The 14,427-nt window shown below is 43.9% G+C and overlaps 1 protein-coding gene across 1 annotated transcript; it reads right to left on the bottom strand.

The window, feature by feature from the left end:
- Positions 1 to 9,585: 9,585 nt before the first annotated feature.
- Positions 9,586 to 14,185, bottom strand: LOC106567906 (neuronal acetylcholine receptor subunit alpha-10). The gene is made up of 3 exons (XM_014137788.3): positions 13,757 to 14,185; positions 13,122 to 13,407; positions 9,586 to 12,321 (listed from the first exon to the last, which is right to left on the bottom strand). The coding sequence occupies exons 1-3, from the start codon at positions 13,976 to 13,978 to the stop codon at positions 11,468 to 11,470; spliced, it is 1,362 nt and encodes a 453-aa protein (XP_013993263.2). The 5' UTR covers positions 13,979 to 14,185; the 3' UTR covers positions 9,586 to 11,467.
- Positions 14,186 to 14,427: the final 242 nt, after the last annotated feature.

Below are 14,427 nucleotides of genomic sequence, written 5' to 3'. Positions count from 1 at the left end.
CAGCTCTGTTTGTGAGTGGTTAGCCTGGGGACAGTGAGACTGAGATGCACCTTCACGAGACTTCTCAATTTTTTTCTTTCAGCCTTTGGATGAATACAACGTTGCCTGGTTGGAATATTATCGCTATTTTACGAGAAAAGTAGCATAAACATTTATTTTAACCTCTTATGGCTAGGGGGCAGTATTTTCACGGCTGGATAAAAAACGTACCCGATTTAATCTGGTTACTAATCCTACCCAGTAACTAGAATATGCATATACTTATTATATATGGATAGAAAACACCCTAAAGTTTCTAAAACTGTTTGAATGGTGTCTGTGAGTATAACAGAACTCAAATGGCAGGTCAAAACCTGAGAGATTCCTTTACAGGAAGTGGCCTGTCTGACCATTTCTGGAACTTCTTTGCCATCTCTATCTTTTACAAAGGATCTCTGCTCTAACGTGACACTTCCTACGTCGTCCATGGGCGCTCAGAGCCCGGGAAAAAACAGAATGTCGTCATCCCAGCCCCAGGCTGAAACACATTATCGCCTTTCTCAAGTGGCCGATCAAGGGACTGTGGGCTTAGGCGCGTGACCTGGCCACCCCCGTCTTTGTGATTTTTTCCTCTGTTTGCCGAAAAGGAGATTCCCGGTCGGAATATTATCGCTTTTCTACGAGAAAAATGGCATAAAAATTGATTTTAAACAGCGGTTGACATGCTTCGAAGTACGGTAATGGAATATTTAGAATTTTTTTGTCACGAACTGCGCCATGCGCGCGACCCTTCCCTTATTTACCATTTCGGATAGTGTCTGGGACGCACGAACAAAACGCCGCTATTCGGATATAACGATGGATTATTTTGGACCAAACCAACATTTGTTATTGAAGTGGCAGTCCTGGGAGTGCATTCTGACGAAGACAACAAAAGGTAATCAAACTTTTATAATAGTAAATCTGATATTGGTGAGTGCTAAACTTGCCGGGTGTCTAAATAGCTAGCCCGTGATGGCTGGGCTATGTACTTAGAATATTGCAAAATGTGCTTTCACCAAAAAGCTATTTTAAAATTGGACATATCGAGTGCATAGAGGAGTTCTGTATCTATAATTCTTAAAATAATTGTTATGCTTTTTGTGAACGTTTATCGTGAGTAATTTAGTAAATTATTAGCAAATTCCTCCGGAAGTTTGCGGGGGTATGCTAGTTCTGAACGTCACATGCTAATGTAAAAAGCTGTTTTTTGATATAAATATGAACTTGATTGAACAAAACATGCATGTATTGTATAACATAATGTCCTAGGTGTGTCATCTGATGAAGATCATCAAAGGTTAGTGCTGCATTTAGCTGTCTTCTGGGTTTTTGTGACATTATATGCTAGCTTGAAAAATGGGTGTCTGATTATTTCTGGCTTGGTACTCTGCTGACATAATCTAATGTTTTGCTTTCGCTGTAAAGCCTTTTTGAAATCGGACAGTGTGGTTAGATGAAGGAGAGTCTTGTCTTTAAAATGCTGTGAAATAGTCATATGTTTGAAAAATGGAAGTTTTTGTATTTTTGAGGAATTTGTAATTCGCGCCACGCCTATCATTGGATATTGGAGCAGGTGTTCCGCTAGCGGAACGTCTAGATGTAAGAGGTTAAACAGCATTTGACATGCTTCTAAGTACGGTAATGGAATATTTTGACATTTTTTGTCACGGATAGTGACCTGAACACACAAACAAAACGGCGGTATTTGGATATAACTATGGATTATTTGGAACCAAAACAACATTTGTTGTTGAAGTAGAAGTCCTGGGAGTGCATTCTGACGAAGAACAGCAAAGGTAATCCAATTTTTCTTATAGTAATTCTGAGTTTAGGTTGTCCCAAACTTGGTAGGTGTCAAATTAACTAGCCGTGATGGCCGAGCTATGTACTCAGAATATTGCAAAATGTGCTTTCGCCAAAAAGCTATTTTAAAATCGGACATAGCGATTACATAAAGGAGTTCTGTATCTATAATTCTTAAAATAATTGTTATGTATTTTGTCAACATTTATCGTGAGTAATTTAGTAAATTCACCGGAAGTTTTTGGTGAATGCTAGTTCTGAACATCACATGCTAATGTAAAAAGCTGTTTTATGATATAAATATGAACTTGATTGAACAAAACATGCATGTATTGTATAACATAATGTCCTAGGAGTGTCATCTGATGAAGATCATCAAAGGTTAGTGCTGCATTTAGCTGTGTTTTGGGTATTTGTGAGGCATGCTAGTTGCTTGGAAATGGCTGTGTGTTTTTTTTGTGTCTATGTACTCTCCTAACATAATCTAATGTTTTGCTTTCGATGTAAAGCCTTTTTGAAATCGGACAACGTGGTTCGAAATTCAGGAGAAGTGTATCTATAAAATGCTGTAACATAGTCCTATGTTTGAGAACTTTGAATTATGACATTTTGTGGTTTTAAATTTGGCGCTCTGATTTGTCACTGGCTGTTGAATAGTGTGGGACGATTTCGTCCCACCTCCCCTAGAGAGGTTAATGTCCAGGGCATAACGCTGGGACAGGACAGCCCCCACTCCGACATCTGAAGCATCGGCATCCACCACGAACTGACGGGAGGGGTCAGGATGAACCAGGATAGGAGCAGTGGTGAAGCGGTATTTAACCTGTTGGGGCTAGGGGGCAGTATTTTCACGGCCGGATAAAAAACGTACCCGATTTAAACTGGTTACTACTCTTGCCCAGAAACGAGAATATGCATAGAATTAATAGATTTGGATAGAAAACACTAAAGTTTCTAAAACTGTTTGAATGGTGTCTGTGAGTATAACAGAACTCATATGGCAGGCCAAAACCTGAGAAGATTCCATACAGGAAGTGCCCTGTCTGACAATTTGTTGTCCTTCTGTTGCATCTCTATCAAAAATACAGCATCTGTGCTGTAACATGACACTTTCTAAGGCTTCTATTGGCTCTCTAAAGCCGCCAGAAAGTGGAATGGGGTGTCTGCTGTCTCTGGGCAAAGTACAGCAGCTGTCACGTCCTGACCAGTAATAGGGGTTATTTGTATTGTAGTTTGGTCAGGACGTGGCAGAGGGTATTTGTTTTATGTGGTTCGGGGTGGTGGTTTGCTTAGAAGGGTGTTTGATTTATTATTTCCGGGTGTTGGGTTATGTTCTATGTTTTTGTATTTCTATGTTCTTACAGCAGCAGAGTTTGTAAGTGGTCAGCCTGGTGACAGTGAGACTGAGATGCGCGTTCATGAGACTTCTCAATTTTTTTCTTTCAGCCTTTGAATGAATACAACGTTGCCCGGTTGGAATATTATCGCTATTTTCAGAGAAAAATTGCATAAAAACTGATTTTAAACAGCGTTTGACATGCTTCTAAGTACGGTAATGGAATATTTTGACATTTTTTGTCACGAAATGCGCTCGCGCGTTACCCTTCGGATAGTGACCTGAACGCACGAACAAAACGGAGGTATTTGGATATAACTATGGATTATTTGGAACCAAAACAACATTTGTTGTTGAAGTAGAAGTCCTGGGAGTGCATTCTGACGGAGAACAGCAAAGGTAATCCAATTTATCTAATAGTAATTCTGAGTTTAGTGAGCCCCAAACTTGGTGGGTGTCAAATTAGCTAGCCTGTGATGGCCGAGCTATGTACTCAGAATATTGCAAAATGTGCTTTCGCCGAAAAGCTATTTTAAAATCTGACATAGCGTTTGCATAAAGGAGTTCTGTATCTATAATTCTTAAAATAATTGTTATTAGTATTAGTATTAGAAATATTGTATTACCTTTGCTGATCAGCGTCTATTAAAACATTCCCCAACCAGAAACCGTGGATTGATGGCAGCATTCGCGCAAAACTGAACGCCCGAACCACTACTTTTAAATCAGGGAAAGGTGACCGGAAACATGACCGAATACAAACAGTGTAGCTATTCACTCCGCAAGGCAATCAAACAAGCTAAGCGTCAGGACAGAGACAAGGTGGAGTCGCAATTCAACGGCTCAGACACGAGAGGTATGTGGCAGGGTCTACAGTCAATCACGGACTACAAAAGAAAAACCAGCCCCGTCGCGGATCACGATGCCTTGCTCCCAGACAGACTGAACAACTTTTTTGCTCGCTTTGAGGACAATACAGTGCCACTGACACGGCCCGCTACCAAAACCTGCGGGCTCTCCTTCACTGTAGCCAACGTGAGTAAAACATTTAAACGTGTTAACCCTCGCAAGGCTGCAGGCCCAGACGCGATCCCCGGCCGCATCCTCAGAGCATGCGCAGACCAGCTGGCTGGTGTGTTTACAGACATATTGAATCAATCCTTATCCCAGTCTGCTGTCCCCACATGCTTCAAGAGGGCCACCATTGTTCCTGTTCCCAAGAAAGCTAAGGTAACTGAGCTAAATGACTACCGCCCTGTAGCACTCACTTCCGTCATCATGAAGTGCTTTGAGAGACTAGTCAAGGACCATATCACCTCCACCCTACCTGACACACTAGACCCACTCCAATTTGCTTACCGCCACAATAGGTCCACAGACGACGCAATCGCCATCACACTGCACACTGCCCTAACCCATCTGGACAAGAGGAATACCTATGTAAGAATGCTGTTCATCGATTACAGCTCAGCATTTAACACCATAGTACACTCCAAACTCGTCATTAAGCTCGAGACCCTGGGTCTCGACCCCGCCCTGTGCAACTGGGTCCTGGACTTCCTGACTGGCCGCCCCAGGTGGTGAGGGTAGGTAACAACATCTCCACCCCGCTGATCCTCAACACTGGGTCCCCACAAGGGTGCGTTCTCAGCCCTCTACTGTACTCCCTGTTCACCCATGACTGCGTGGCCATGCACACCTCCATCTCAATCATCAAGTTTGCAGACAACACTACAGTGGTAGACTTGATTACCAACAACGACGAGACGGCCTACAGGGAGGAGGTGAGGGCCCTCGGAGTGTGGTGTCAGGAAAATAACCTCACACTCAATGTCAACAAAACAAAGGAGATGATTGTGGACTTCAGGAAACAGCAGAGGGAGCAGCCCCCTATCTACATTGACGGGACAGTAGTGGAAAAGGTGGAAAGTTTTAAGTTCCTCGGTGTACACATCACGGACAAACTGAAATGGTCCACCCACACAGACAACGTGGTGAAGAAGGCGCAGCAGCGCCTCTTCAACCTCAGGAGGCTGAAGAAATTCATCTTGTCACCAAAAACACTCAAACTTTTACAGATGCACAATCGAGAGCATCCTGTCAGGCTGTATCACCGCCTGGTACGGCAGCTGCTCCGCCCATAACCGGAAGGCTCTCCAGTGGGTAGTGAGGTCTGCACAATGCATCACCGGTTGCAAACTATCTGCCCTCCAGGACACCTACACCACCCGATGTCACAGGAAGGCCAAAAAGATCATCAAGGATAACAACCACCCGAGCCACTGCCTGTTCACCCCGCTATCATCCAGAAGGCGAGGTCAGTACAGGTGCATCAAAGCGGGGACCGAGAGACTGAAAAACAGCTCTATCTCAAGGCCATCAGACTGTTAAACAGCCATCACTAACATTGAGTGGCTGCTGCCAACATACTGACTCAACTCCACCCACTTTAATAATGGAAGTATTGATGTAATCAATTTATCACTAGCCACTTTATATTATATAATGTTTACTTACCCTACATTACTCATCTCTTATGTATATACTGTACTCTATACCATCTACTGCATCTTGCCATCTTGATGTAATGTATCACTAGCCACTTTAAACAATGTCACTTCATATAATGTTTTCATACTCTGCATTGCTCATCTCATATGTATATACTGTACACTATACCATCTACTGCATCTTGCCTATGGCGTTCAGCCATCACTCATTTATATATTTTTATGTACATATTCATATTCATTCCTTTACACTTGTGTGTATAAGGTAGTTGTTGTGAAATTGTTAGGTTATATGACTTGTTAGATATTACTGCATGGTCGGAACTAGAAGCACAAGCATTTCGCTACACTTGCATTAACACCTGCTAACCACAAATAAATTTGATTTGATTTGGAACGCAACACCCTGCTACACTTAACTCCCAGTGGAGTGAAAGAGGTATGTGATTGCAGGTGCAGGTAAGGATGACAAAAGCAGAGAATATTACCGTTTACAGATAATATATTCTTCCTTCACACAGTAATTTGAGGAAAAGGGGCTGGACGGAACCAAACCTTACCTGCCTTCCCAGTGGTGCGCTAACCAAAATACAGGGGGTGGTCCGCCCAGGTCTTACCTAGTGTGCATAGACAGATTAAATACTATGGGTTATATATGCCCACAGGCCTCTTGCCTAAACACTCCCAAGGTGCGTTCCCCTTCCCACCCTGGGAACAAATGAAACAGAATAATTTACCAATACTCTAACTGTGAAATTTCAATAACCACAAACACTAAGTCCTATTGCCATACACATACCTCTGAAGAAGCGGCTACAAAATACTATTAAAAAAACTTTCACTGACCACCACAACAACCCACGTAGGACATAAAAAGAAGCTCTCCTCTCTGACGAAGGAACACTGGCTTAAATCAAGCTGGAGAAGGAGTTGGTAATTGAAGAAACAGCTGTATCCCCTGATGAGAGGGAGGGGTCAGAGCTCCAATCAACGTTGGGGCCGACCAATCAGCTGCTTTAGGAATCCAGGAAGCCATTTCCTGAAATAGACACACATACAAACCCACAACAACACAGAAACTGAGGAACGTAACAGAGCGAAATCGAATTTCCTCTCCATCCGTCATTCCCGCAGTCGCCCATCGATGCAGATGGTCAAAGCGATGAGGGAGTCAAGATCCGTGGGTAACTCCCGAGCAGCAAGCTCATCCTTAACCACCTCCGAGACGTTGTGCAGGAACATGTCGAACAGTGCTTCCTGGTTCCACGCACTCTCCACTGCCAACATACGGAAATCCACCGCATAGTCGACCATTCTGTGGGTGTCCTGCCGGAGCTGGATTAGCTTCCGGGCAGCTTCTCTCCTGGAGAACGGGGCATCAAAAACCTTCCTCACCTCTCCCACGAACCCCTCCAGACTCACACACATGGCCAGCTGTTGTTCCCATATAGCGGTAGCCCAGGTGAGAGCCCTCCCAGACATCAGCGTGATGAGGTAGGCTATCTTGGAGCGATCCGAGGGGAAGGAGGAGGGCTGAAGTTCGAAAATGAGGGCACACTGAGCTAAAAATGCCCAACAGGTGCTCGGTTCTCCATTAAAGTGTTCCGGGGGAGGTAAACGGGGCTCCCGGGAAGGTGGAGTGGCCTGTGGGGCTGCGCTGCTAACCGCCAAGTTACTGAGGGACGGTGGGGTTACCACCGTGGTAGGATGCCCCCCAGACAACCCACGGAATTGCTCCAGCAGCATGTCCAACGCCCGGTCATGGCGCTCAGCCAACATTTGGACTCCCTCCATAAGACCACAAAGCAATTTCTCGTGCCTAGAAAATGGAGGCTCCTTTGGAAGAGATGGCGTTGCGTCATGGCCAGTTTGTACTATCAGGTATGAAGGTAAGACCCAGATGCAGACAACGTCGAATTAACAATGGTTTAATAATCCATCAGGGGCAGGCAATAGACAGGTCAAGGCAGGCAGGGGTCAGTAAACTAGATGTGGGGCAACGGTACCAGTCGGAAGGCAGGCTCAGGGTCAGGGGCAGGCAGAGAGGTCAGGCAAGCGGGCTCAGAGTCAGGACAGGCAGGGTCAAAACCAAGAGGGCTAGAAAAAGAGAGACTGGGAAAAGCAGGAGTTGAGACACAAAAACGCTGGTTGACTTGACAAACTAGTGTAACCGATGTGAAATGGCTAGTTAGTTAGCGGTGGTGCGCGCTAATAGCATTTCAATCAGTGACGTCACTCGCTCTGAGACTTGAAGTAGGGTTTCCCCTTGCGTTGCAAGGGCCGCGGCTTTTGTGGCGCGATGGGTAACGATGCTTCGTGGGGTGTCAGTTGTTGATGTGCGCAAGGGTCCCTGGTTCGAGCCCGGGTTGGGGCGAAGAGAGGGACGGAACCTACACTGTTACACTGGCAACAGACAAACAGAGACACAGGTATAAATACACAGGGGATAATGGGAAAGATGGGCGACACCAAGAGGGGGTGGAGACAATCACAAAGACAGGTGAAACATATCAGGAAGTGACAAGTGTTCTGTAATAACGCCTCTAAAAGTCTACAGATGGGTTCTACTAAACTAACATATGGAATTGTTTTAAGATGGTCATACCATGGATCGTTTAGCTATTTGATTTAGAATTTTAGGTCTAAAAAACATATGTTGAATTTGGCATTTACTACTATAGCCTGTAAAAACTTATTGAATAACACATTAGTAAATGGCAAAAAAGACAGTCAAGAAATAAATAATATGGAATAAGATTTTGAAGTGTCTGTCCTATATCTAGTAGCTATAAGAAAGCTCAGGATTTTTTATTTATTTTTGGCCACATAAAGTATTCATATCCCTTGACTTATTCCACATTTTGTTATGTTACAGCCTGAATTCAACATTTATTAAATATAGACACAACACCCCATAATGACAAATTGAAAACACGTTTTCTTGTTTTGCAAATGTATTGAAAATTAAGTACAGAGATCTCATTTACATAAGTTTTCACACCCCTGAGTCAATACATGTTAGCATTTTAATTATTCAAGCTCTGTCAAATTGGTTGTTGATCATTGCTTGACAACCATTTTCAAGTCTTGCCATAGATTTTCAATCAGATTTAAGTCAAAACTGTAACTCGGTCACTCAGGAACATTCACTGTCTTCTTGGTAAGCAACTACAGTGTAGGTTTAGCCATGTGTTTTAGGTTATTGTCCTGCTGAAAGGTGAATTCATCACCCAGTATCTGGTGGAAAGCAGACTGAACCAGGTTTTCCTCTAGGATTTTACCTGTGCTTAGCTCCATTCCGTTTCTTCTTTATCCTGAAAAACTCCCCAGTCCTTAATGATTACAAGCATATCCATAACATGAAGCAGCCATCACTATGCTTAAAAATATGGAGAATGGTACTCAGTAATGTGTTGTATTGGATTTGCACTGAACACACTGTATTCAGGACAAAAAGTGAATTGCTTTGCCAATTTTTTTTTCAGAATTACTTTAGTGCCTTGTTGCTAACAGGATGCATGTTTTGGAATTGTTTGTATTCGTTACAGGCTTCCTTCTTTTCACTCTGTCAATTAGATTAGTATTTTGGAGTGACTACAATGTTGTTGATTTATTGAAATCACTGAGCGGGTTCCTTCCTCTCCGGCAAGTGAGTTAGGAAGGATGCCTGTATCTTTGTAGTGACTAGGTGAATTAATACACCATCCAAAGTGTAATTAATAACTTCCCCATACTCAAAGGGATAATCAATGTGACTTGTTAAGAAATGTTTTACTTCTGTCATGGCTTGCCATGACAATGGGGTTGAATACTTATGGACTCAAGACATTTCAGCTTTTCATTTTTAATGAATTTGTTAACATTTCAAAAATCATAATTCCACTTTGACATTATGGTGTATTATGAGTAGGCCAGTGACAAAAAAATCTAAATTGAATCCATTTTAAATTCAGGCTGTAACACAACAAAATGTGGAAAAAGTCAAAGGGTGTCAATACTTTCTGAAGGCAGTCCCGTGACACTTGTGGGGGTCATAGAGCAAAACAGAGAACACCATCGTGGTCTTTCCATTGAGAGGTCATATTAATTAGTAGGCCACTGTTCGGACACTACAGACATTTTGTGAGAAAATCGATTTTCATCTCCTGGTCTGACAAACAGCGCTGTAGATCTGCCACTGTTTCCCTGATGCAGAAGGGCAACAAAGGCAGATGTGGTGGATTGAGACGCAGCCCATTCAAAAAACTGATATCCCTATCTTAAATTGACGGATCTGATGGGGATTTTTGTATTATTTCCATTAGATAGATGCACAGGTGCGTCAGTAGACTAGTATTTTAAGCGGTCCGGTTCAAAGAGTCGTCATCTGAATTCAGCCAATGAAAACCCTGTTTTCAACAATGTGTGTAGTTCGGGAGTGTATGTGAATCATCGTTGTCATCGTAAGCAGGATTAGTGTCTGAGGGAGATTACCCAGGACTCTCTGAATGGTTTTAAATGTAAGATTAAATTGCTTTTCCCAATTAATTCACAAAGCTCTAATGATGTTAAAGGGTTATTGGATTACACTACTACATGTCCTAATTTAGCTTCACGCTGGTTCTCTTCCATGTATCCTGTCCTATTCCTCACTACTGGAATGTATGAGTGTATAACAGTATTACTTTCCCATTCATGGCTCACTGAAATGTTTACCTGGGGTTACAAAGTGGAAAAAGTCAGAGGGTTTTGAAAAGTATGAAATATTCAATACATTTAATGGCGTGGTTGCACATATGCTGCTATGCATTTTGGATACTTCTTTATGGTACAAGACAAGTGATAAACATCAGATACATTATTCTTAAGCATGGCCCATACCTATTATTTTAGCATTGTCATACTATACTGTATCTACACATCAAGTCTTCAAAAGTGTCAAGTGAGCACTCAAAGAAAGTGTACACTTATAAAGTGCTGTGATTCCCATGCAGTGACTGGCAGGCCTGAGAAGTACGCTTAAAATACAATTGTCCAATGACACACAGTCCATATGTAGTGTACTGGATTTTTCACATACAGTAAAAGGACAGAGAGCGGTAAAATTATATTAATACAAAAAGGTGTGTGTGTGTGTGTGTGTGTGTGTGTGTGTGTGTGTGTGGAGAAGAAGAGGACTGTACCTCCTCTAGGTTTCTTCCTAGGTTCTTGCCTTTCTAGGTAGTTTTCCCTAGACACCGTGCTTCTGCATTGCTTGCTCTTTGGGGTCTTAGGCTGGGTTTCTGTATGACCACTTTGTGACATCAGCTGATGTAAACAGGACTTTATAAATACATTTAATTGATTGATTGTTTGCATGTGTGTGTGTTGATAATAGTCTCAGGGTGGCAGAAGATTTGCTTTGGCTCCATTCCACAGATTAAGTGTGTTCCTGTCTCCTCTACAAATACTTTAGATCCACGTAGAAAACATATGTATGGTGGCGATACAGAGAAACTGCCAAGTTCCCCACCTCTGTATCAAGAGATCAATTAATCCTCTTCCTCACAGCCTTGGAACATAAACAGCTAGTATACTAGGTACAAAAACACCTTTCCACATACACAGTATCTCCTGTGGTAAACTCTGTGAATGGTTTAGTTGGCCACTACTGCCCCTCGGAGTAGGATAAAGTTGTCATTAGAAACTGAGCTAAGATCTGTTTGGGATCCCCCTTAATGGTTAAGGTCAGTATTTGGGAAGGGTATGATCTGATCCTAGATCTGTGCCTAAGAGTAGCTTGTACCCGGAGCCTTCTCCCTCTTCTTTCTGTACGTGCTCAGACAGCCTTGCCCATGATGAGGAGGCTCATGAGGAAGACCATGATGAAGAAGAGCCACATGAAGAGTCGGTCCATAACCTTGGCTACCTTCCTCCACTCACCCGTACGTCTCTGGGTGGAGCGCTGGTCATGGTAGCAGCTGGCGATGTACTCGATGTTCCTGCATAGTGCTTGGTGCTGACACACACACTGGGCCCTCACCACCACCTCCCTCCTAACCCTAGCCTCTGCGCCTCCTAATGATCCTTTCCTTCTTTCTCCACCTCCTCCCACACAGCCTCTCTCTCCTCCTCCACCTTTGCCTCTTTCTGCCGCCACTGCTCCTCCCATGTACCCACTTTCTCCTCTGAAACCCTTCTCTCTTTCTGCCTCTCCTCCTCCTTTTTTCTCACCTCCTGCTGCCCCCTCCTCCTCCTCTCCAGCATCTATACTCACAAACAGGTTGTCTTTCCACCAACTGGGCTCAAACGTTTGGTATGAGCCTCTTTTCACATCCAGTCTATCCCCCTCCTCTTTCTCTTTCTGTGTCTTTACGCCCACCCCACCCCCTTCCTCTCCACCCCTCCCTCCCATGGACTCCCCATTCACATCCCAGTTGGTACTTCTGGTTTGGGGGTTGATATTGTGGTCAGGTGGGAGCTCGGGCGGGGCCCGTTTCTTGGGGGTGCCGGTAAAGCAGTTCTCTCCCACCTCATAGACAAAGCAGATCCGTGCCAGGTAGTGCAGGATGAAGCGGCGGGCCCACTCAGGGACGGGACGCGCCTCCGGACCACAGTGATGGATGTTCATGATGAAGATGGTCAGGGCGGTCGACGCAGTGATCATCGTCATGGTAGCAATGTAGTACTTGCCTGTGGGGAAGTAGTGATCAGCAATACAGTCAATTCCATGTATAACAACTCTCACACATTCAAACATAATCATCATTATTCAATGTAATATCACTGCCTTCAGGATTGTAGACAGTGTTAAATAGACAGACACGCACAATTGCTCCGCAGAGGGAAGACAGAGTATAGGTTATCGAGTTGTGATTGCGGCACATTCAATTATCTGGACAGCCACTATCGACTGGCCTCTGTACCATTACATCAACATTATCCCACAATCACCAACACAATTTATTACTTTGCTGATATCTTCTTTATTGAAAATGTAATACTATTGCAAAAATTCCTACTTCACTTTGTTTTACTCTGCATGCATCCCAATGTTGATTCAAAATGCATGAGCACTTTTTGCTTGTCCGTATACTATTTCACAATAAAATATGGAATAATATACTGAATAAACATACAAAATATCCTTCTTTAGTATTCATAAGGTCTCCCTGCACTGTATCACATCTCATCTATACAGTAGCCAGGCAATTCAATTTAGCAGCAGAGAGAGGCTGTATGAGGATGTGCTGAGTAAGACCCATTAAATATTTACTAAGCATCTCTGCCTGTGAGTTTATGGGAGAAGACCTACAAAAGTCTCTGAGGAGAGCTAGTCAGTCTCAGTTAGTGTTGGAGAAGGAGATAAAATGGCCTCAATAGCCCAGAGGAGAGTATATATTGTCTGATTGCTGTACTCGTGGCACTCTCTCTACCCATTTCTCGCTCTCTCTCTAACACAACACCCCCCCCCCCCTCCCCCCTTCTCTCACCTATGAGGGGTACGTTCTCTGAGGGTGGCATGCTCTCTGCCACCAGTAGCTGGAACACAGTCAGAGCCAGCAGCACGGTGACCCCCAGGGACACTTTCTCCCCAGAGTCAGCTGGCAGGTAGAAGCCCAGCGGGGCCAGGAATGAGATCATCATACAGGGGATGAGCAGGTTGAAGATGTAGAAGGAGGCCCTGCGTTTCAGGTGCAGGGTGTAGGTGATGTCTGGGTAGGGGTCCGAGCAGCAGCCGTACAGGATAACGTTCTTCTTGGCTGGCATGCCCAGAACCTATAGTTAGGATATCATGGAATAAAATATAAATTAATGGCCTGCGGTGATCTAGCGGTCTAAGAACACTGATACTTTGAACCTCTGCCAGCATGGGTTCAAATCCGATCCAATGCTCTTTCAGCACACACAAATCTCTCTCTATCCTATCCAATAAAATGCATGTATTGTGCATCGTTGAATAGAAACTATGGAAACAACTAGATAAGACAGTCTTATAAATGCAAAGTGTTTTCAATCAATAAAGTGCAAATAGGGAATACATATCAGGCTTTTCCCATATAAATATCAGCAAAAGCACTGCTATAAATAAAGGATAAAAAAGTCTAAATTAACTAATAAATCTGACCTCCCACTCTACATTGGCCACGAAGTCGGCCAGGTCAGCACTGTCCAGGGCGTTGACCAAGTCCATCTGGTTGCCGTTGTGTGTCCAGGAGCCAAAGGTTAGGCGACACTGCTGGGCATCAAACGGGAAGAAGGAAACATCCACTGAGCACGAGCTCTTAGTGATGGCCGGCTGGTCCCACATGATCTGTCCATCGTTACGGATCACCACATTGGTCTCCATGGAGCTGGCGAACTGGTCATCAGCACTGAGAGGAGGATAGGAAGGTGAGAGGAAGGGAAAGTGTATGAGTGAGAGGGGAGATTGAAGGGAAAAGGAGGAGTAGGGAGAGAGGGAGGGAGGGAGGATAGAGGGGGGAGAAGGAGGACAGGGATGGTGGGAGGAGGAGAAACGGAGGGAGGAAGGGAGGGAGAAGAGGCAAAGTGTGTGAGGAATTCATTGGTGAACAAAGAAGGCAATTAAAAGCATAGAAAATGTGTTCTTGTCTACAATAGATACCGTCAAGTCACTAAAGACTCTTTAGAGGAGTGACTGGGAAAGGACAGAGGGCAGAAATGGAGGGAAGGAAGATGGGCATGGAGTGACAAAGGATGTAATGACGGTCAGGCAGGATGATTGAAAAATGATTGCCGGGGCGCAAGGAGAGTGGGAAGAGGAGGGGTGGAGCCCTC

Source organism: Salmo salar, chromosome 13, assembly GCF_965601325.2.
Source record: "Salmo salar chromosome 13, fSalSal1, whole genome shotgun sequence".
NCBI lineage: Eukaryota > Metazoa > Chordata > Actinopteri > Salmoniformes > Salmonidae > Salmo > Salmo salar.
The sequence above is the reverse complement of the archived record's forward strand: the minus strand, read 5'-3'. Positions and strand labels throughout refer to the sequence as shown.

Excerpts from the sequence above, each read along its gene's own strand:
- LOC106567906 (XM_014137788.3), bottom strand. The coding sequence starts at position 13,978 with ATGGAGACCAATGTGGTGATCCGTAACGATGGACAGATCATGTGGGAC. Across the intron at positions 13,408-13,756 it reads TGGCCAATGTAGAGTGGGAG|GTTCTGGGCATGCCAGCCAA; the intron begins GTCAGATTTATT and ends TCCTAACTATAG. Across the intron at positions 12,322-13,121 it reads AGAGAACGTACCCCTCATAG|GCAAGTACTACATTGCTACC; the intron begins GTGAGAGAAGGG and ends ACTTCCCCACAG.